The following is a 25,348-nucleotide window of genomic DNA, read 5'->3' on the forward strand; positions in this document are numbered from 1 at the left end:
TTAATACAATTACAATTGTATTACTGCCACCTCTTTGTATTTATTTAATTGCTTTTCATAGCCTTATTGGTACATTAGTTACTCCCTTCGGACATGATCAAGGCCACATGTACAATGTTCGTCTTGTGGCAGTAGTTCTGAAAGCTGATGATAAATGCACTGAAAAAGAATTCCATTAAACCTGGAAGTTTGAAAATTCTTTTGTAATGGAAAACAGAAACTTTTAACATATACTGCTATAGCTGAAACATGAGGAAATGTATTAAGTTCTGCTCCCAGATAAAATTAATGTGATTTTTTTACAAATTTAGATGAAATGTGCATATAGAAACTCATCTGCAATACATTTACATTTAATATTAATATGAAAATTTTATCCAGTCATCATAACCCCCCATTTCTTGCTGTAACAACTAAACAAGGCCATTCGCATGATAGCAAGTCTCACTCTGCCTGACTCCCTACAGGGACAGTCCTATCTTTCTCCCAGAAGAGGGAGTTAAAGGATTAAAGAAAGTATGTAACATGTTACTATCCCTACTGTAATTTGCTTGAGAAATTGTTCTATCACTTGCCTGGTGCTAGTAAAGGATCCCAGCCAGAATTGCCTGCATCCATACCCTTCTTACTGTGAATTCCCCTCATACCTGCCTCATCCCTAGTTCCTTTTTTCACTATATCAGAGCCGTCTTGCTCCCTACACCTTTCGATCTGCTTTAGTGGTTCCTCTCCTTACAAACTCAGGATCTGTCCACTAGGTGGCAGTGTCTACCCATCTATAACCTGTCTTCCCTCACTCCTTCCCACTCACTACAATATAACATATTAATAGTCTTCTCTCTGTTTAACTGCTAAGTAACAGTCCTACCCATCTCCACCTCTGGAATCTGTCTTCTCCTTTTCCTTCATACTGTACCCCAAGCATTCCTTTAACCACCCTGCTTACCCTCCTCTGTACTTACCTTCACCAGACTGATTGTTTTTCACACTGTCATGCTGCCTACCTTCCTTGGGTATAATCCACTCCGTTCACCCTGCGGGCTCACTCCGCTCCCCTACCCTACCCCCATATCCCACACACCCCATTGCATCTACACTTATACTCACCTAACCACTCCTACTTCCTCTCTACCTATTACACTCCACCCCTTTCACCACCATCTTCTGCCTTCACCCTCCCCCTACACACCATCCCCTCACACTTCTCTTCATATTTAATAAGACAACACCTATTTCTAGCCCTTTCTTTACACTATATATTCTACTTTATCATAGCCTCAACATGCTTACAAAACTTACATCATTCTCAATTCAACTACTACTTCTTCTGAACCTTACTTATATCCACTACCTTACCCAGCCCAGCACCACAACCCACACACCATTCCTTCACACAACCAACTCACTACCTACAACTCACTTACACTCATTTGCCTCAATCTCACCTGGACTGTATCCCATTATATCCATCTATTTTTTCACTACAAACTAAGCACTCCTTATAACTTCTCTAGCCCCTCTCTAATCTACAATATCCACACAAATCTAACAATATACAACATAGAAACAAGGCAATCCAAACACCTCATCAGCATAATCCAACACCTAACAACCATACTTCTATCTGGAGATATACACCCTGACCCTGGCCCAGACACCACTTCCTCTACATCTAAATCCATCCTACTAGCTTCTCTAAATGCCCAAAGCATAGCTAACAACATCCCCCAACCTCCATGCCTGGCTTCTCCACAACAAACCTGACATCTTAGCTATCTCTGAAACCTGGTTAAAACCTCATATAAAAGATGCTGAAATAGTACCGCCTAACTACTGCATCATCAGAACAGACAGGGCACACAAAATGGGTGGTGGAGTAGCTCTACTCTATTCATCCTCCCTATCCATTACTCCCTATAACAAACCCATTCCTCACTTCACCAATGCAGAATTAATATTAGCTCTATTTCAATTAAATAAACACAAACACTTATGCATAGCCTCCCTTTACATCCCCCCTGGAGACAATATTTCAGTACTTGAGGATATCCTTTCCTGACTTTCTACCAATATCAGTAATGAAACTATTATCACTGTTATCCCTCCCTCCATCCTTACCACCACCAACCTCCCTGCCTTTAAAAAATCACTGCACTCACATCTAAATCACATCTAACATCCACGTGGGAATGCTCCTGCTCCCACCCCTCATAGCCTATTCTCCACTTCCTACAGACAACTATATCATATATTACCAGACACCAAATACTAAGCCAACTGTAAATAACCTCTTATAATTCTCAAATCCTACTATTCCATTTCAAGAAACTATATTTACTAAAGCAATGTTTTGTTTTCCTACAAAATGTAACCTAAAAATTTTATTGTACCTGCTTAAATCTTTGTTTTCTACAAAATGAAACCTAAAAATTGCATTGTAACTGCTTTTAATCTTTGTTTTGTCTTGAACCTACAAATGATTAAAATTGTAAACTGCTGTAATATTTTTGTAACCTTTGTTTTGGAGCTTTTCTCCCCAGGACTCCATTGAAAATGGGTTCTTATTGGCCCAATGGACTATCCTGGTTAACCAACTGCAAATACATAAAATAAATAAATATAAATAATAAGCACAAACTATTCACCAACTAGTAATTAAATAATTTCTTCAAATATCTGAGAAAATATCACCCTGGGATTCAGAAACCACCCTAGAAGAACTGCAATATGTCTTCTGCTGGTAAAGCTCACAGCACAATGCAGCCCAAGGTTTTCAATTATCTAGGTGGAAATTCACCGCCCAGAATGCGGCTAACTAAAATAACCTCAGCAGCGTACTACATAAGTTTAATAAAACAAAAAAAAAAAACAAAGCTTTCAGGCTCACATAAAACCTTTCCTCAGTACAAGATAAAAATACTCAATCAAGCTATACTTAAATACAAATTCAAATTAAAGCACAGCCAATAAAATAGTACAAGCAATTAACAATAATAAATAGCTTTAAAGAAATATACACATATATTTTTATAATTAAAAATAAAATATAGAACATATATTATTTCAAACACGTTTGTGTCTTAAAACAGGTTTAAGAGTTACCATCTGATTAATACTAGGGGAAGTCTGCTTGTAGGGGAGGTGATATAAACAGTAAACTTGAAGTTAATGAATATGAATGGATTTTACAGCTACAAGCAGACACCCCCACCTCCGGTATTAATGATATTTTATTTTTACTATAGCTTGATGGAATGTTTTTATCTTGCACTGAGGAAGAGATTTATGCGAACCTGAAAGCTTTTCTTTTTTGGTTTAATTAAAAACCGACCTGCAGAAATCCAAGTACCTACAATGAAAGAGAAAATCTCACAATTGGAGCTAGGACTACTATGAAAAAAATAGTCGAGCATGTAGTATGAGCAGGTCTAAGTGTGTACACATGACCTATGAGCAATTCACATTAAAGGGTCTCCAGCAATGTCAAAATGTGCTTTTTAAACATACAAAGGGGTGTAAATGGGTGTACAAAAAGCAGGTCATCAAGCAGAGGAACATACACAACAGCAACAGGAAGAAAAGAATGTCAGTGAGGAGGGGGTGTGCTATATTTTGTTTTCAGGGTCAGGCACACATTTCCCTTCTTTGTTGGACAGATGGGAAAGAATGTGACAGACAACAAAGGCAAAAGTCTATAAGCATGAGTACATGAAACATAAAACAGAGACTAAGACTGACGGGGCAAGTATTCTAAGAACTAAGCAATTGCAGGAGTGGCGAAAGGAGATTTTTGCCATAAGGGATGACTGCATTAAAGGGTACAGAAAATAGACAATAGGGGGCTGGAATTTTTGGAAAAAAATGGCAAATGAACCAGGTATTTGGAGCAAATAACTAGACAGGGAAAGATAATAGAGTGGGATGAGGTCAAGAAGGTTGGGCTGCATGTTATTTACTGCCTTCCCTACCAAGGATAGATATCGAAGTATAGGCAAAGAGAAAGGGATAGAGGAGTACTAAGTGGAAAAACCTGCTCTTGTGGAGTTTTTAGTCAAATCTAGAATGAAAGCTGCTATTAAAAATGGGATAATTAGCAAAGCATATAAAGTATAGCATGATAACTATAAGAATCAATCAGAAGAGGTTAGAAAGGCTATGGAAAAGAGACTGGAAAAGCAATTTACAACAGAGCAATGGTAGGACATATGTATGTCTCCCAAATATGCGACAAAGTCCAGAAGGTTTAGGATTTTACTTGGATGTGCTTGCATAGTTTTTATACCCCAAGCAGATTTAAAAGATGTTTTCCGCAGGTAGATAGGAGGAGATTGATGATAAGGAAGACTGAATAACAAACAGGGGAGGGTACTAACATACAAGAAAGGTGAAGACTGGGATCGAGATAGATTGGGTATGCCCTTCTGCTTTTCACTGCTTGCGCAATATACAAGGAAAAATCAGTCAGCATCCTGTCCACCCTCCCCACTAAGCTTGGCCTAAGGTGATGAAAGTAGGGATGGGCAGCAACGGGACTCTTATAGCCGCAAGATAACCACTTCCAAGTGACTGATGTAGATTTTCAGCTAACAGTCTCTCAACCCCCCCCCCCCCAACTCCAGAAACTCCTGAGGGGATGTACTGCACACCACTGGCAGTGCTACGGGAGGGTAAGTACAGTTGTGTAAGTTGTACTTCTACAGCAGTAGATGTTCGAATTCTTCACTGCTGCAGTAGCCTATAGGTTGTATTATGCCAAGTATACAGCACCTGACCAGCTTCCTAAAGCTCTGACCTCCACTCACATAGTCACTCTGGCTGCCTATAGGCTAACCGCTTTTGGAGGGAAGTATAAGGGTGACTAAAAATAGAAAAAAAGGGAACTAATCCTGAAACATCCACAAGTACTGAAACCAATGAAAGACTAGCCACAAGACGCAACACAATCTCAACAATAAAAGTTTTAACCCACAGCAACTACATACAACAAGTAGGGTGAGGGCTGGTGTGGCTACTTTAGCAGCAGTGAATAATTTTAACACCTCCTGTTCAGGGTAACTGCAACTTACACAACTGCTCTATGTTCATCATTCCCACTGCTGCAGTAGTCTATGGGTAGATTATCATAACTTACCCAACCGGAGAGGAGGAAGGATAAGAGTCCAGCAGCCCCTGGAGAGAGGGAATCTAGCTTGCCGTTCTTTGTAAATGTAAAAATGGAGAACCAAATAACTGACTCTATAATGGTTCTAGAGTCCACTCCTTTCCAATATGCCATCAATGAAATTAAGGTCCTGACAGAATTGGCCTTAACCCTGCCTGGAATGGTTTCACTATGGTGGGAGTAATGAAATACAATGGCAGAGGACAGCAATCTAGAGATAGTCTGTTTTGACCCAGGTTGACCGTTCTTAGTCTCTGTACAAGAAATAAATAAATGATCAGCTTTCCTGAAGGGCTTAGTTCTTTCAAGGTAATATCTGAGTTGCTTGTGCACATCCAAAATATCAAGAATCTGTTCTCCTTCATTTTCTGACTCTGGATAAAAGTCTAGGAGACTGATGGCATGACATAAAGTGAACTCTAAGACAACCTTAGGCAGAAATGTGTGGTCAGTCTGCAGCGTTACCCTATTTGTATGAAAAAAAACAGATGGGGTTCTCCCCAACATGAGAGCTTGCAACTCAGATACTGACCTTGCAGATGTCATACCAACAAGTAAAACAGTTTTCCATGCAATGAACCTCAACTCCAGTACAAAATTCAGATCCCTGGATGGAAGTATTTGTTTGAAAAGGATTCTTGTAACACCTCTATCAAAATCTGCTTGACCATAAACACAGAAGAAAGAGGGGGATACATGGGCAGACAAGCTTAAATGTCCACTGGATGTGCTTTGATAGAAGCATACAAAAGGCCAGGTTATAGTAACTCATACAAATATTTATGGACCAGGAGTGCAAACTCCCTGATGGGACCCTGGGTATTGGCTAGGCACCAACTACAAAATCTTTTCCATTTGCCAACATATGACTTTATAGTAGCAGGCTACCTTGCTCCTTTAAGTACCTGCTGCATTATGAAAAACATTCTTAAAAGGTATCAAAACTGAATCATTAAAGCAGTCAGTTGTAGTTGCTTGATGTCACAGTGTATCAAACTCCCCTTGTCCTGTGTGAAGCGATCCAGTCTGTGAAGATGTTTGTGGTAATGTCCTTGACCAACTCCATAAGTACGGAGATCCAATTTTGCCTGAAGCAAAAGGGAGTGTAGAAAGATCCAGTCTGCCTGAAGCAAAAGGGAGTGTAGGAAGATCCAATTTTGCCTGAGGCAAAAGGAAGTCACCACAATAATACATGGTAAATCTTTATGAATCTTTAGAAGTACCTTAGAAATCAGTGGAAAGGGTGAAAAAGCATATTAGGAGCATCCCTGACCAGTGGAATGAGATAACATCTGTTCTCCAAGCTTATTTGCAAGAACTCCTGGAACAGAATTGTCTAGTTGCCTATTTTGAAAGGAGGTGAACAGACCTACTTGAGGTGTTCTTCACATCTGAATCAACTCCAAAAATACCTCTGGATTGAGTTTCTAATCATGAGGGCCTGTCCAGGTTCTGCTGGGTTTGTCTGCCGCTATGTTTTGCTCTGATGGTATGTAATAGGCCTGAATAGTTAGGGAGTGTTAAAGATTTAACTCCCAAGCCGTCATTGCCAAGCAACATAATTGGCATGACTTGGTACCCCTTTAAGTACCACATCATTGTGGTGTTCTCTCTAATTCTCTAATTACCTGAAGAGGTCCTATTTGCCAAAGATGATGTAAGGCTTTTACAGCTTGAATCACACACAGCAGTCATTGACATTTATGTGTTTTTGTCTGTCCAAATTAGCCCACAGACCTTGCACTTTTACACCCACAGAAACTGCACACTAAGCAAAATATGAGGTGTGTCTCAAGACCAATCGTTTTGGGGGAGTAAGAGAGAAAGGGAGAAAAGAAGCCCTGGATTGAGAGTCATCTGATCCATTATAAATCTCAGCACTGTTATTTGGAAATCTAGGTGGTAAAGATACTGGCCCACATCTTTTTAGCAGCCTTTGAATCTTTCTCATGTGTAGTCTGGCAAACAATATCATTGTGATCATAGAGGCCATAAGGCCTAAAATTCTGAGTAATTCTCTGGTTGAAGCCTGACTCAGATGAAAAAAGTTCAGGAATACTTCCCGATAAGTTTCCACCTTCTTTTGGGGTAAAAAGGCTTTTGCATGAGAATATAAGGAACCATAAAAACACAATCCTGTGTGACAGAGTAAGGAAGGATTATATGTGTTCATCTTAAATCCCAGATGGGTTAGGTGGGGTGAAACCTTTATTAAGGACTCCTGGTACCTAGACAAAGACTCTGCACAAACAAGCAAGTTGTCTAAATAAGGGAAAATGCAAACACTTTATAGCCTGCAGTGAGCTACCACAGGAGCTAAACACTCTTGATGTAGTCAGTAGCCCAAAGGGTAATGCAGAGAACTTATAGTGTGACCCAGACACACAAAATCTTAGGAATTTCCTGAATTTGCATGCTACTAGTATGTAATGTTAAGCATCCTTGGGGTCCAAGGATGCCATAATACAGTGATCTCAGACAAGGGCTAACACTGACTGGAGTCTGAACATCTTGAATTTTGGAACTTGTACACAGAGACTGAGAATAAAACTGGTCTCCATGAGTGCTCTATTTTTGGGACCTGAAACATTCTGGAATAAAAGCCCCTTCCTCAGTGTGCTACAGGAACATGTTCTGTGACTCCTGCTTCTAACGTGTTGGAGCACCCGAGGAATCAAATTTGTTTGGTTTGGAAGGTGAGGGGGGAATCCCTCTGAAAGGAGTAGGAGGAGGATCTATCCATTGCCAGCTGTAACCATCCTGAATCACCTTAAAAACCCATCTTTCTGAAATCATCTAACGTATTTTTTTTTTTTTTTTTTGTTTAGAGCTGTTACCCTCCTACTATTTTCTGTCAAGTGCATGATTGTTATTAGGCTTGGTTTTCTGCTTATTTTGTCCTAAGAAATGGGCATAAGGTTTAGAAGGGAAGAATTTGGGGACCTGAGAAATCCAAGAAAATCCCTATATTAATTTACCCCATTGTTTGAGTACCTGAGTAGCAGCAGACCCAAACAAAACATCTGAGTCTAGAGGAGAACGCAAAATTCTGACTTTAAGTCATCTGAAAAGTTTTGGTTAAGTACCCAAACAAATCTCTTCAAAACAGTAGCTGAAGAAGAAGCCCTGGAAACAGTATCAGCACAACCATACACACTTTTAAGGCATGTTCAGAAACTTGAGACAAGTTATACACAATCTAATTCACATAATGCCTATGTTCAGGGGGTTAGGGAAGAAGGAAATTCTTCCAAACTTTTAGCACACTCCAAAATGAACTTCCTCACATACGCTGGTAGTTCACGATTTTGAAGGTTAATGAGGTAGAAGGAGAGCATCTCCTACTCTATTTCTCCAACCACCTCCCCTCCTTATCCCAGGAACTGGATTGGGGGAGGCAAGGCTCTTTTTTGCTGCCTGAACCATAAGAATGATTGCAGCAGGATCAGCTGTAATATGAGAATAGCAAGATTTATTGGCGTGTGAAACGTTATACAATGTATCTACTTTTTTTAGGAACTGATGGCAATCGGGATCATTGCAGGCAGTTTGTAATGCTTCCTTCAAAGCAGGCAAAGTAGAAGTACTGGGTACAGAAATGGGTATTTCTTGTTCAAGCAAATCATACTATCTGCCCTACTCTGAGGGAACATCTGTCTATTCCCAAGCAGATACATCCCTCAGTCTGGAAATAGTCTCCAAAAAAAAGGTGAAGCTTCCATGGGCACCACTTCTGGCTCACTATCCATAGAATCAGAGTCTTGGGCTATAGAATTCTGGGGACAGTAAACCCTGCCTCTGTCAACATCAGATTCATCAGAAAATCCCTCCTCTGCCTTACAAAGAGGAACATTAGTGACCCAGAGCTGACTGTAATAAACTCCTGCCTAGGGCAATAACACCACTTTTACTAACAGGAACCATTTCTAGAGAAACTTTCTGTTTTCCAGGTACATCCCTAAGGGGGGGGATTTCTAAGGGAGAGCATATAATTCCAAATAAGAGATCTGTCTCTCTTTCTGGACACCTCGAGAAGACCCTCTTGAAGTATCTCCCAGACCCAAATTGTCTGGTTGTCCCTTATCCAAGCAGGATACTTGAATAGCTGCAGAGGACATATCTGATCCCTGGCCCATAGTGGCCAATAAGGCTACACTAGAGAGATTCAAGGAAATAGGCAGTTGGTTTGAGGAACTGTCAGTGGACATCTCAGACTCACCCACCATCAGCTAAGGCACAGTAATAGCACACATATGAGGCATGAGCTCATGTTTCCCATTGTTATTTTCTTTTTAGGTATGTTAGGAAAAGGACCAGTGGCACTGGGGTAAGTATCCATGCTGTAGCCAGAGAAGAAGCTTATTTGTTAAGGTATGCCTGGTTGGTCTATTGAAAGGTAAAATGTCACTAGTAAACATAAACAACAAATAACCCCTCCAGTGCAGTCATACCACCCCACAATCAAGTAACACAAGTAGCCCTCAGGAATTCCCTGTCAAAAGACAGACAGAATTAAATAAATTAGCTGCCATTTAAAATCGCATAAAACCTAAGCAAACCAAGTGCAAGCAGAAGCATTCACATATAATCCTGTTATTCTTCCAGAAAATACTCTCTGACTGTCCAAAAAACACTTTAAAAACAACAAATACACTTAAATCTAGCCCTAGGGCACTAAATGACAGTCCCATCCTAGAAAGCAATCCCTAGATAGACAATAACAATAGTTGGGGAACATCTAATGATGTGCCTGAAAAATGTGTATTCTTAAAGTGACATACTGCTACTTACAACAAATAATAACAAAACACCAAATATTATTCAAAATATAATTTGTGTGTGGAAAGGGCACCTAAAAGGGGTGCTTCCTGAGGTCACTCTAGTGGTGCCAGTACTGTTCACCAGAGCAGGATATGTCAGTGACATCAGACATTACCTTGGCAATTCAAACATTTTGTTTTGAGGTCCCTCATAAGTGTTCCCTGTCAGGCACTGATGGGTGGCCCATATGCAAAAAATATGGCAAGATTTTGCTTTTCTTACTGCACCATAGGGAGTCCTGCAAAACTTAGTGCCTTTTAAAGCCAAGGCCATTCATCAAGTCACATCCCAGTGAACTAAAGTAGCCTTCTTGAGGTCATCCCTCCTGATTCTTTTGGACACATCAGGTCACTTGCTATCATGACCAGTCATGGTGCTACTACTGCCCAGCACACAAACTGATGAGTGGCATGGTTGGTGTTAAGGTGGGAACACTGGCATAACAAGTGTCCACTAGATGCGTGATGCATACTTGATATAGCAATTTTGCTTTTTAGCACCTTCATCGGATGCAAGAATAAACTAGTTTTCCCCACATTTCCATAGGGGTGTTTGACCCACCTAAACATGCTCAATGCAAGTGCATACAATTCAGGGAACCTGTTAGTACAGATTGGATCATAGCCCTGACAAATAAAATGTGGCATTGAGGAACATTCATTAGTTACCACCTTATCAGTATAAGTGCCATACTAGAAGCTTCAAATTTATTTAATATAAACCCCACAGCTGCCATGGGGCCATGCACTTCATTTCACTATGGAAGATTAAAGGTCACTTTCTAAGCCTGTGGAAAGTGAGGGAATCATGAATGAAGGCTACTTGTCTTAAACGTAAGTGTGTTCCCTAAAACCTGCTACAGTGTTATAAATTGTTTGGTTATAAACTGTACTGGGAATGTGGCAATGTAAATGCTTGCCTATGTTGCAGGTACACTAATGAAGACAAGTGTAAGGGTTTATATTCTTCAGTAGATTACTTTGCTGTGGATGGGTAGATGTTTCAGTGTGGTGATACAATGCACAGCATGTAGTTTTATGAATCTTTGTACATAGTGTGCTGATTGTATTACAAGCACAGAGGTCTACTGTTACTGTGGGCTTATGCAATGCATACTTTGCTAACCCCTGTTACATATGTAAGCTCTATTCTGTTGACATAGCCTCTATGCCTATGGAAATCATCTCAGACACACAGGAAGACACATAAATACAGAATGTTGCAGACAGATCTACCAGTGAGGGGATGTCATATCCTGTGGGACATCTCTCCCTTGGTTGTCGAAAGCTCCAATTCACACACATTAGACAGGAGTGGATGTTATGCCAGTGGCCATTCACACCATGAATACCACCTACCAGCCATCCGTCTCAATAATTGTGACCCAGCATATGGCCAGAGATATAATACAGGGACATGCTGGCAACACCACAGTCCTTGCGAAACCACTAAGTGTGTTACCAGATGTGCTCAATGACCTCTGGGAATGCTTGGGATACACATACAACACCATGGAGATGTGGTACAGAGAATATGGAAAAAGCAGGTGTCCCTGTGCAGTCAGGCATCACTGCAGATGCACTTCCCATGGCCGTTCTGCCTCTGTCTCTGGTGGTGAGGTCCACCATGGCAGGAGGAGGATATGTCAACCCCCGTCAGCCAGAGCTGAGGGAATTACCTTACAACATGAACATCCACAAGGGCAGGGTGCTTGTACAAAGTTAATCAACAGCAGGAGCCACACTGCTCATAGTCACAACAATCCTCCTCAGCATGGCCTGGATAGTGCCCATGATCTTCCCGAGGGGGCTGTTATCACTGACAGGGGAATGCACAGACTGTGAACACAACTCCTGTGGGTGTCCCATACCTGTCTGTCAGTACCCACCCCAGTGCTGTAACATCTACTGAGACTGTGTCCAGTGTGCCCACAGACTTCCACAATGGCCAGTTACACACGCACACACACACACACACACACACACACACACACACACACACACACACACACACACACACACACACAAATGCAGACAGCACCCCACCCTGGCCAATGTACCTCAGTCTTATCCATCGACCCCCACATCTGTGACACCATCCACTGATGACACTTGACATTGTGGTTATGCCCACATGTACTGTGACAACTGTGCCCTGTTCTGTGTACTGCACTACTTCAGTAGCCTACTTCTGATGTATAGTGTATCTTGTCTATGGCATATCACGGACTGGGTGAAGGTTTGCATGCATTTTTTTTCCTTTTCTGTATACTGCTTTTGTTTGGGTCATAGTTATGAACTAACCACTGCCTCTTAGAGAGTGATGCAGCCAACTGCAACAGCATTCACCAAGCATAGCTGCCCCTCCCATAACCATCTCCTCCACAGGCTTCTCATCAGGTACCTCCTCCTTCACAGGCTCCTCCTCCACAACATCTCCTCCACAGTCTTCTCATCATGCTCCTTCTCCACTGCTGAGTCTGGGACATTCTCCACCTGAATGTGTCTATCCTACTGCAACTGTCTGCATATAATGATCTTACGTAACATAACATACTCAGAATACCTTACTGCATGTTACAGAGTCATATTGCAGAGAATCCCCAGATGCATCCAGACAGTGGAAGAAGGCCTTTAACAGGCCAAATATGCATTCAGCAATGATCCAGATTTGTGACAGGGCATAACTGCAGCCATTCTCTGCCAGAGTCTGGGAATTTCTTATAAGAGTCATTAACCAAGGCTCTAGAGCATATCCAGCAAAACCAATAAGATATCCCTGGGTAAAATGACCCTGCACAAACCACTGATGTAAGTTACACATGTGAAATATGTAGGAGATGTAGAGATTTACTGTGTGACCTGCAGGCACATTATGTATTACACCCATGTATTACAGACCACCTGGCAGTTGATGGAGTAGAATTCCTTGTGGTTAATATACTTTTGTCCCTTTTCCCATTGGGATCTTTATTGCCATGTGGGTACAGCTCTATGGCTCCCAGTGCCTCAGAGAAATGGGCTATATCATAAAACCCCCATATAATGTTGACTCTCTCCTCTGTGGTACATGGAAGCCACATATGTTCCACCACATACTGTCTTACAGCATCAAGGAACAGAAGCAGATCCTGAAATACACTGATCATTCCCCCCAGTGGTGACTGAAAGGTCCATGTAATTAGCATTCTCAAAAGATTGGTACTCCACATCTATTATGAACTTGCATGCGAGGGTGACCTATCTTGACCAGCTCATAGATGGAGCTCTATCCACGTAGTTGTGCGTCACAATTTCAGTGATATATGAAGGGCATGAAATGGTAGGTGAGAACAGATGACATGGCATCAGTGAGGGTGATGACATACCATACTGGGACTACAGACAGTGAATACAGTCTATTGCATAAACAGGTTTAGCAGTGCAGCAGCTACCCATGCTTCTATGGTTTTGCCTGCTATAACTCCAGGATTTTACTGCTGTCATTGCCTCTAGAGCTAGCACCTCTCATTGCAGTATATATATATATATATATATATATATATATATATATATATATATATATATACACACACACACACACACACACACACACACACACACACACACACACACACATCTTTAAATTGCTCGGGCATGTTGTTTACCCCATTTGCATTTGCTAGTGCCCTCATTTTACTAATGTTGCTCATTATTATCTCAATATACATCTGTTAGCATACTGTGCAGGCCGCGGAATTTCTCAGGCTATCACCATTGTGCTCAGTTTGTTTCTGAATAACTCCTACCTTGTATGTGTCTGCTCACTGAGCAGAATCACTTACCACTACACATAAAATATTTATGAATTCCAAGGCACATCTTTTAACTGATTTGTTTTTGACTGCTTTCTAACAAAATAATGAAATATGTATTTTTACTCCTAAAGTAGGCATTTCCAAATTGTACATCAAACTTTCAATTAACATTTTACATATTTAGCATAAACATTATTTTATTTTTATTTAATGTATATCGTGTTCAAGATTAAATTTATTATATTGTGTATTTCCTAAGCACTTTAAAGCAAACCCTCACCTAACATAAAATAATAATCTGTTTATGAATCTAACCTTTAAAAATTTAACACTTGCAATGATTTGATAACACAATTTCCACTAATCCAAACCTTCCATCAAACAAGACTGTGACCAAAACATAAACACTGTTACGAAAAAGTAACAATGTGATATAATGCCTGCTGAAACTTTAACCCAAAAATAACACTTGCTAAGCCAAACAAATTAAAGTGCAAACATCCATCAGTATAATCTTGGTACAATATTCAACATTTAAACACTTTAAAAACTTTTGTAATAATAATCCCATAATATTTGGAAGGTGGAACACCAAAACATAACCCACCTATAGTCCATTTTTGAACATAAATGCCAAGAGACAATAAATAAGAAGTCTCCTTTTGGCCACAAAATGCCAATATCTCACATTTCTATACAGAGGACAGAGCCAAAAATAAAAAGAACCTTTAATTGAAATGGAAAATACAAGGATCTTCCTCTTCTCATCTTCAGTCCATGTCCTTACCCCCTTAACCACCACTCTAATCTGCATCATAAACACTGCTTCCACTAAGTCAGTGAGCCCACATGTGGACTATAACCATCCAACAGGGTTTACTATGGAAATATTGAAACAAAAAATCTTAAAAATCAAAATCCTTAGACCATAACATCTAAAGACCAAAATGCTGTAGACCACAATATCTAACTCACAGATTTGTCCCCCTTCAGGGCCCATGCTAGCACTCATTTCTGGGTCTGTACTGGTAAGGAGATTCAACATTCAAGATTTTTTTGATATTATCATCTTTAGCATTTCGATCTTTAGATATTATGGCCTCAGGATTTGGATTTTCAAGATTTTGTGTTCAGCATTGTCATAGTAAAGTAAAAACAACAAAATACTAGCAATCCAACCAGCCACACTCACCAATAAAATACATCCACTTCAAGCGGGAAAAGTCAGTGGAAATCACAAATTAAATGTAGCAGGCCCTAATATCTAGCAACCACCCACCACCATTGTGCAGAGCTCAACTACGTCACTCTATTTTATTGCATTGTTTTTCTCTTTTCTCTAGTTAATTGTTCAACACAATTGTTCAGTTTGAAAACAAGTGATGCAGTATTATCAAATAGTGACATTCACTACATGTGCACTAAAATCATTAACATACATAAAAAGTATTACTTTTCAAAAAAAAGTCGATGTTATAAATTTTATGAATAAAAGTTTGTGAAATGACTCACTGATTCCCCAGTGTAATACATTCATTTTCTATGTTAAGTTTAAATATCTGGCAAACATTTCAAGTGTGTGTGTGTGTGTGTGTGTGTGTGTGTGTGTGTGTGTGTGTGTGTGTGTGTGTGTGTGTGTGTGTGTGTGTGTATGCATTCTAATTTGGGAAAAAGCAGCAGTGACAGATAAAGGCTGTGGCTTAACATGGATATTTAAGAAAACATTTATTTAATAGAGTTAGTCTTCAAAAATCAGAAAATGACTAATAGTAAAAGTTGCAACAGTACAATTCAATGAAATAAGACAAGGAACAGTTTAACTGTACTGCACAGACACGTTTGAATCGTATAACCTCTTTTTATTGAGCAAAGCACTTTACTTTGTTTTTATAATTTATTTCTGAAAATGTGTTATTTCAACTTTTTCCTTGTTTGTTTATTCTTTTGTTAAAAATTTCTGTCACTCTTTATTAAGCAAGTCTGTTAACTCACTTCTGCTACTTTCCATTTGGCAATTAGAATATCTTGTAACCAAGTGGGTGGTTTATTACATGGCTGGAATGTTTCAGCCATGACTCAGGTTACAGAGTTAAACACACTACAGATATATTATAAACATGATATAGTAAAAATATAGTCATTGCATATACAGTAAGAGTAGGAAACTACTACTATCTGTATACTTTAAGTTACTGCATAGTATGATCAGCTAGTGGCTAGTGTTAGATATAAGATAGCATATATCGAAAAGTTTAGCACAGGGAACTGAAGCTATGAGCTATTAATGATTTCTGAAGCCTTGAATTTGATCCCTCATTCTCTATCGTTCAGCTAAGTGAGTCACTTAAACTCAACATTGTTCCTGAGTCACCCCTAAAATAAACAGGCACGTCTACCTAGAGGGCTTACCCAGCTAACAAATAAAAATATTGAACATTTTAAAAAGTAAGAATATGTCAGACTAATGAGCAACTTTGTTTCACAACCAAATGCAGTAAGGTGGAAACAGATATTCCCTAAACGCAGAGCTGTACACACACTGACCAGGTCCTGTGCACCAAAACAAAGATTTTATAAACTCCTGCAAACATAAGAAGACCTCCCACTCCCCTTTGTGTTTTGCTCCATTGGCAGAATCCTATCCAGCAACAGTGCCTTTAAGAACAGTGTATGTGTTAATGTATATATATTTTACTCTTTCCTTCTAACATACTATTGTGCCTTATTTAATACTGCTCTTTGTCAGCTACAAACACATATCTGTGTACCCCCAACCCCTTGCTCACTCAGCAGTAATCTTGTTACTCCTGCTTACCTACCCCATTGCCTGACTATTTTTTCTCCTAGCTCTATTCCTTTTCCTACTGGTATAGCCCCTCATGCTGCAACCTGCTTTCTGTGTCTGTTTCTCACTCTGACTGCTTTCAGACACACAGACTTTTCAGTCACACATTCATCAGACCCAGTGTCTCGTCTTTCCTTCCAGTAGCTCCCTACTTACCTCCCTGGCCTAGCTCTCAGATCTGCAACCTGATGGTCTTTCCCCCCATTGTTTAGTTGGTAAATAATAAAAACAAACAGAAAGCTAACAATCAAACCAAAATGCTAGGCTGCCCTATTTCTGTATTTTCTAACTTTCTCACTGATTGTTTTCTGTTTGATGACTGCTGCTCCTCCCAGAAGGACTGCTTCTCCTGCCAGAAGGTGTATCCTACTCCATTCACCTTTCAGGCTCACTCTGCTCCCCTATCCTGCCCCCAAATTCCACCCGCCCCCACTACTTGTACTATTATACATCCCCTGACTCCTCCCCACCCAACACCTCTCCAATCACAATACACCTAAGCCAAAGCTCACCCACCTGAAGATCTACATCACCCCGAACATCCACCCTCCTACAATGCTCCATAACATCTCTCCCTATAACCCCATTTGCCCTGCTAATTTCTCTCTCTCTTGTCTTGCCTATCTCACACTTTTTCTCAACCCTTGTCATAACTCTCACACATACTCCACTACATCTTACCATCAACCTCAATTCCCATCCTACTCATCCATCTCACATGAACTCTTTACCTCTAACCAAATCTATTTATTCAAACCAAAACTGCTTCCAACCCAACCCCCCCTGTACTCCCCTCCTAAATATAGTATCAGAATATCACTACTCTCACTAAACCCAAGCTACCCTTGCCCAACATACTGCCCATACTTTCCCAGGGAAAAAAAATCGCTATTCCACGAAACATACACACAGCACAAACACACACAAAAAAACAGCAATCCACACACAGACACTTAAAATCCTACACCTAAACCTAAACTAAACTTTACATACACTACTAGCTATCCACTTACCTTAACCCAACCCTAACCCTAAGGTCCGTCACTATCGCACACTCACCTCACCCGTGCCCTAACCCTAACTCACCTAACCCACCCCCTAACCCTAACCTACACACAACTGCACACTTACCTGACCCACTCCCTAACCCTAACTCACCTAACCCTAACCTACACACAATCGCACACTTACCTGAACCCAACCCGTGATGCTCCAACATATCGAATGCTGAAAACAGTGAAGCCACAGCAATGGCCCACCGAATTCTTTCCCTGGGAAAGAATTTGGTGTCCTGCACCTTCGCTGTTTTCAGCGTTCGACAAAACTGGTTCGATATTATAACATTCGAACTTTATAAAATTTGATGTTATAATATAGACCCCCTTTGCCAACACTTAAATTATAATAGGTTTGCTAAAAATAAACAACCACAAGTCCATATGTATTGCTGCCTGCTATACTCCACCTGGTGATAATATCAAAACTCTTGAAAACATCGTGTCCTGGTTCTCCTCCAGTATAAAAAAATGAAACCTATATATGCAGTGATACCAACACCAACTGGAACACTATTAACTCTGAAGCCCCTTCCCACACAATCAACCTATACAACTTCTCCCAACTAATACAATCTCCAACCAGATAAAATAAAGATGGTACCTCTGGTACCATCATTGACTGGATCCTAACAACTCACCTAAACCTTATCACCAAAGCCAAAACATTACCTGATCCTCTCAGCGATCACCTACCAGCCTTCACCAACTGTCTCCCATCTCCACTGCAAAAACAAAACCACTACATCCAAAACCGCAACCTCTCCTCTTTCAACCCTCTAACTTTCTCAGATGCTTAAAGCATACTGACTGGTCCCTTTTAAAAACCCTTCCTCTAGATGATGCCATTTCCTACTTTAACCACTTATTCCTAACCCTTCTCAATCAGCAAGCCCCCCTTTGAACCAAATGCATCAAAACTAATCCCTGCCCATGGTTATCAAAAGATACTAAACTAGCCTTGGACCAACCCTAAGCAATTTCCTCTCCCCTACCCAACATGGCTTCCACCCTGGCCACAGCACCATGACTGCCCTTCTTTCCTTTCTTGAAACCATAGACCTTGAACGTGACTCAGGCATGTTCATATCCACACTATTCCTAGATCTGTCAAAGGCCTTTGACACCATCTCACACACCCTACTTATATCCCAACTCTCCACCCTACAACTCTCTCCCACCACCATAGCCTGGTTTTCCAGCAAGCTGTCCAGTGGAAAACTTCAACCTCCCCCTTCCTTCCTACACTCACAGATGTCCCACAAGGTTCTGTTCTTGGCCCTCTTATCTTCAACCTATTCATTAACAACTTTCACCAATCCATCCCACACTCATCTGTCATCCAATATGCAGATGACTCAACAATCATCTGCTCAGCCTTCTCCCCTCTGAGTGCCTAGCAAAAACCCAACTAGCCTTCTCCAATACAGAAACATGGATGCAGTCTAACCATCTGGCACTAAATGCAAATAAAACCAAACTAATGCTTTTTCCCCTACCAAAAACTCCATCATTGACAAAACCACATGCACCATACAGAGCCAAAACAACACCCTCCTTGAAATTGTTCTAAACACCAACCTTCTTGGCATCATTATTGATGAAGAACTAAAATTTGACACCCACATCCACTCCGCAATTAAGAAAACCCACCAAAAGTTAGGTCTCCATTACAGACACAACTGCTTCCTAAGCCCCTCTACCCATCATACTCTTGCATCCACCTTCCTACTCCCCTCCCTTATGTATGGTGCCCCTCTTTTCACCAATCTCCATCTTGGCCTTTGGTCCAAACTTGAATCCTGCTACCAGAAGATCTCCAAATTTGCAACCAATTCAAAAACCTCATCCCACCACTGCCACTACCTCCTCACCCTCAACTGGCTTGAACTGCCCAACTACCTTAGTTACCTACAACTCACCATTGCCCACAAGCTCATCTTTGAACCTGCCGACTTCCCACCTCTCGCTACTTCCTTAAAACCTTACATTCCCAACCGCTCACTCAAATCCAGAAACAAAATCTCCTTCAGGTCCACAAACCTACACGACTTCCTGGACATCTACTGCTGTTTCAGTCCTTAGCTAAACAGGGGAACTCTCTCCCCACACATCTACACAACCTACCTAACCATACAAATTTCAAGTCTCAGCTACTTTCTCATCTTTCTTCCAGATGGGAATGCCCTTGTCACGCTCCAACTTAAACCCCTCTCCCACCCATTCCACCTTGCACTAACTCATCCAGCTACCTCTAATATTACTTCATCCCACCCAAAACAATCCCTCCCCTACCAAAAACTAACTTTCTGTCTAGTATCTATTGTACTATACTCTCCAATCTCAAATATATTATTACCCTCTCCATGCATAATATTTTCCTAACCTACTAATGGCTAGTAGCTATATATTTTCAAATGTTAAACCTACAATTGAGTTTATAACAAAAATATTCACTTTTATGTAAATGTTGAAATTTCTGTATTGAATTATGTCTTTCATTTTTGTAACATTGTGACAACACAATTGTAAATATCATGGAGCTTATCTGTAAATGTTTTATTAGTTGTATGAACTATGTCCTTTTGTAACATGTGTAATGTAACTTGTAATTATTGTGCAGCTTTTCTCCCCAGGTATCCACTGAAAACAGGCTCTTCTTGGCCCAGTGGACTTCCCCGGTCATCAAACTTAAATAAATAAAATGTCCTTGATGTATAAGCATTTTAATTATTTTTGTGGATTACATAGAAATTCATTGCAGCACTGAAGGAAGTGAAGATGGTTAGTGTAAAAGAACTTTAACTGATCCTGCATACATAGGAAAAAATTTATGGAATATGAAATATTTGAATAAGTATCATGAGAATTTTGACAGTGCTGTTTATTTTATGTGCTGGTATAATGTTCTTTCCACTGTAGTGTGAAACCACAGGCATGTGTATGTCTACATGAATGTTTTTGTATCACACACTCATGTATTTCTTTTATTGCTATCCTAAGAATTACGACTACTCCAGTTTTTTCACAGTTAATTTAGAAGAAATTCTAAAGTATGATATCTTCAACATGCAATCTGTTAACATATTATTCTATATAGCAACAGAAGTTAATTAACTGGACCTGGTCAAGGTTGTGCAATAAAGATTGATGAAGGGCTGTGACTTTAACAGCCTACAGGTTCTACATCCCAGTGCTGTGAGTTCCCATGCATGTTGTTTGCTACCTAGCTGATATTCTGCAACAAATCTAAAATCTCACTCACAAGGCACTATAGCATGATCCATTTTACAAGGTCAAATAACTATTGATTGGTAACTATGTTACCAAATCATACTTTTTCAAGCCCAGAACACTAATGTTGTTGGACTGAGGATAACAAAAACACTAACTATTCATCAGAGATGGCTTATATCAGTACAAGTAGGAGCTTTTATTTCTTTCTCTGACCTGCAGTGACAATGGAGTTGATAACTTGTACTGTGGCGGCTGGTGGGGGGTGGGGCAGAAGGGGCACAGCCTCTGGATGACGAATATGGGAGGTGTTTAATCTGCATGAGATTAGTGAGGATGTGTGCCTTTTATGTTGATTTATCGTGGGTGTCAGTTTCTCTGCTTGCCATCCAGTACTTTCTTGGGAAGGTTATCACAAAAAAGAATGAGCCCTTACCAGACCATCTGCACCAATTCTCAGCATTCCAGATATACTAAAGGCCATCTCCACTTCCCAGTTCTCAAATGATGCATTGTAGCTTGTCCACAATGACCCTCGCTGACTTCGCAGGGACGGAGCCACTCGAACTTGATCTGTGCTGGGAATGACGTCTGTCAAACAAAGGCAAAAATAAAGATGCAGTTACTATACACTGTCTTGTGCTTCCTCAGTCTATATTTTGCATATTCTGTTAGAAATAATTTGAGAAAGAGTTTGTATTAAAGCTGTATTTTAGCCATTAGGGTGCAATCTTCTCACCGTAAAACAGCTTTTTAAACATAACTTCTTTTCTTATCTCCTTGCCAAATTTACAATAATGTGTAATGACAGTTTAGATATTAGAAACATACCTTTTATGATAGTTAAGACCATATGATGTACCACATCTGTTTAGTGAACAAGTTGTTACTTCTAGTCAGCGATCCATCCATATATTCGTGTCCCTCACTATATGTTACATATCTATCTAAAAATGGTTTGAGGGTTAGCATAATGGTTAAGGAGTTTACCTCACACACACACACACACACACACACACACACACACACACACACACACACACACACACACACAAGGTACAGGGTTGGATTCTTACCTCAAAAAAGCATGGCTAGACTTAAAAAGGCTTCCTGAGGTCATTAGCCTAGTAATTACCTATGAACCAAAGTATATTAATTTTACTTGCTTTTGTTGACCAGGTTACTCCCACTAGGCATAATCTATCTGGAGGGGAGACTATGGTGGTATCCATGCTGACTATGGGAATTCTGGTCAGGACAGTGGAGAACTTCCCATATATTTTTGACTTACTTTTCATGTTACTGTGTGCTTAGGAGTAGGTAGAGTTTGCAATATGGAGAAGGACACCTCTAAGTTTATAGGGAAACCCCTGAATTAATTTATGTAAGAGACATATGACAGAGGAAGGAAAAGAAATAGCAGAAATTATCATTATGAATATTGCTGAAAATGATGTCTACACAATATGAATCCCCAGAACCAATTAAAGGACAGTCAGATGATTTGTGGAAACCATAGCTCTCAACCTCTTAGCACAAAAAATCTGGACAAAGAGAAAAATAATATGGGGATGAAGCCCCAAAAATAGGAACAAATTTGATCTTAGAAACTTAGAAAGTTGCTAGAATAAAAAGTCTTGTGTTACCGTGCATTTTCTGAAGGATATGAAATCTGAAACTCAAATGTCTCTCCATTATTTAGTGAATTCAGTCCTTACTGATTTGCTTGAAAAATCCAGAAAACCACAAACTTTATGATGAACAGACCCAAAATATGAAGCAAAAATCTGGAGGCATGGTGGAAAAAAATAGTGGAGCACATTGCCACTGAGGTGACATCTTCTCCAGATGCCAGTGACTACTCTATAACAGCCAGCCCAACAAACACAAAGTTCCCAGAAGGAACAGAAAGTTTAATAATGAAGATGAAAAGGGGCACAAGCTGTCCATCGATGTCTGGACAATTACTGGCTACAATCCCAAGTGTTCAAGGTAGTTTTCACATGAACAGACATGTAGAGGAGCATTTTTCAAAAAGTCTGAATCTGCAATTTCATTTTTGAAGGAGAAAATTTACTAAGCTATAGGTTACAGAAAAAGGAAACTCGCCAGACAGACAGCTTGTGGAAAAATGTATAAAAGTGAAGAAATAACTATCCCAGAAGATAGCTACAGACAGTTATGTACTTTGAATAAGACTTTTTGTGACTTTTTTTGGGCCACAAAAACAGCAAAAATCTTGAGCCTCCCCTGATGGCTATCTGAATGATGACTCCTCCTAGTTGACCCCACTCCCACTTCAGTAATAAGGCATGATTAGGATTATTGACAAGGGGAGCTGATGATGGACAAACAGCTTTCACAAAGAGTGCACAGTCTTTCTCAGAACTACAAAGGTAACAACTTGTTTCTGAACCCTCCCAACTACAAGGGCAACCTGCAATTTTTTTCTTCTGATTCTTTGCCTGTTCTGCATGGCATGCGTACAGTTCAAACTAATAATTTACAAACTGACAATGTGTTTGCTAGTAATTCTAATGGTCTGGTGAGGTATCACTCAGCTTTGGGTGATGTTCCAGCATCTATGCAACAAGCAAAAACCCATGCAGCTTCAAACACTTTTGGAAATATTCCGGTGAGGTATCGCCTTTTCAGGGCAATGTTCTGGTCTTAAATGAATGGTTGCAGCAAGGATTTGATTTCAGTGTGGAGCCAATAGTTCAGAATTCTACAGTTTATGAAAAACTGAATGACATTGATTATAAATTGCTGAAATACAAAATACTTCAGCTTGAAAATTCTTATTTTGTTGAATGTATCAAAAATAAACAAGTATCCAAAGGACTGAGAATCTGGTGATTTCTGAGAGGCCTGGAGAAAAACTTCCCCCTTCATCTTGATCTTCTGGCCCTATTTGATAAACAAGAGTGTGAGTTGCTCGAATTGCTCATTAAACATGATATTAAACGTATTGAAAAGCTATCTATGGAGCTCAACTTTCTGGATAACCTCATAAAGCAGGATATCCAATAGGAGCAATATAAATTTGAACATTTGAACATGTAAGAATTTTCAGCAGTATTGACAAGCAACTAGAACGTTTGAAAGCAATGAAACTAAGGAAAATTGAGAGAGACAGGATCGACTATACCAAAGATACTGTGTGCCCTAGTTCCCCACCATCCCAGATTTGGGGTAGAGAGGCACTGGTAATATGTAGAATCTAGCAGTAACAACACTATTCATCAGAACAAACCTATGACTAATGGTGGCAATGCTCAAGAGTATAACTAACCTGCTATCCCTTTATCTGATCCCATGGAATTTACACCATTGAGATGCTCAGAAAGGATAAGGGAAATAAACCATGATTACCACAATCAACACCAACATAGTGAACAATGGAACAACCAGGATTTTTGGACACCTCCCTCAGGAGGAACCAATGGAGATAGAGCAATCAGTTCCAACCCTAACAGCCAAACCAACTGCAGCGGACATATCAAGGATGGAGGAATTAACAGAAGTGACTATTTCAACAAATATGGTCACACTACATACTTTTGAAATAATTCACAACCTGGAAGTGGAATTTAAAATTTACAATTTTTCCAGCATGTCCTTTGATCAAGAAATAGCATATTTACTGTTAAAAGGACTTACTTTTTTTTCCATCTAAGAGAGCCAATGTGGCTAACACTTTGCTAGATTTAAAAAAGTATTTAAGAAAACTAAACCTTAAACTTATTTTTGATGGTAATAATATCCCAGCTGATGATTTGCATATTTCAAGCACATTCAACCCACCACTGCATCCAGTACTGCAACTTTTTGAAAAAGTATGTGAATTAGATATCAGAAACTTGTTACAACAAAATAATAGGCATTGTGAATTCAACTTAAGTAGGTACAAAGTTGAGTTATTGCATTTTTTAAAACAACAGAATGTTAGACTCATGAAACTGGATAAAGAGGGTGGGCTTGTTATCCCCAAGATGAGATTAATCTCTATGAGGAGCTGTTTCATCTGGTTTTGGATAACAATTACATTTTATATGAGGGAAAATATTATCCGTTACAGAAGAGTTGGGTAGCCATGGGGTCACCTTGCGGCTCTATTTTTGCAAACCTAGTCATGGCGCTTTGGGACCGTAAGTTTCTGTGTGAAAATGATGCGAAAGCATCCTTCCAGCCTTATGTCCACTACCTGGATGATATCTTTATCCTCTGGTAGGACAAGGTTGAGAATATTAAGTCCTTTATGGAATACATCAATTTTACAACTAACATTTTACATTTTATACATGAATGTGCATCAGATAAGATAGCCTATCTGGATGTATTGTTGAAGAAAGACATTTGGTCCAACAGGTATACATCCACTATTTACAGGAAGAAGGCCTACTCTAACACCTTTCTTCATTACACCAGCTCAC

General features: G+C 39.8%; 1 protein-coding gene across 1 annotated transcript in view; it reads right to left on the bottom strand.

The window, feature by feature from the left end:
* LMAN1L (lectin, mannose binding 1 like) overlaps positions 1 to 25,348 on the bottom strand; it is a 652,875-nt gene that overhangs the window by 502,121 nt on the left and 125,406 nt on the right. The window contains exon 2 of the mRNA XM_044077189.1: positions 21,349 to 21,503. Coding sequence (XP_043933124.1) covers positions 21,349 to 21,503 — 155 coding nt within the window. The remainder of the gene's footprint in view (positions 1 to 21,348; positions 21,504 to 25,348) is intronic.

Source organism: Protopterus annectens, chromosome 7.part0 (assembly GCF_019279795.1).
Source record: "Protopterus annectens isolate FY-2018-M chromosome 7.part0, PAN1.0, whole genome shotgun sequence".
Lineage (NCBI taxonomy): Eukaryota > Metazoa > Chordata > Ceratodontiformes > Protopteridae > Protopterus > Protopterus annectens.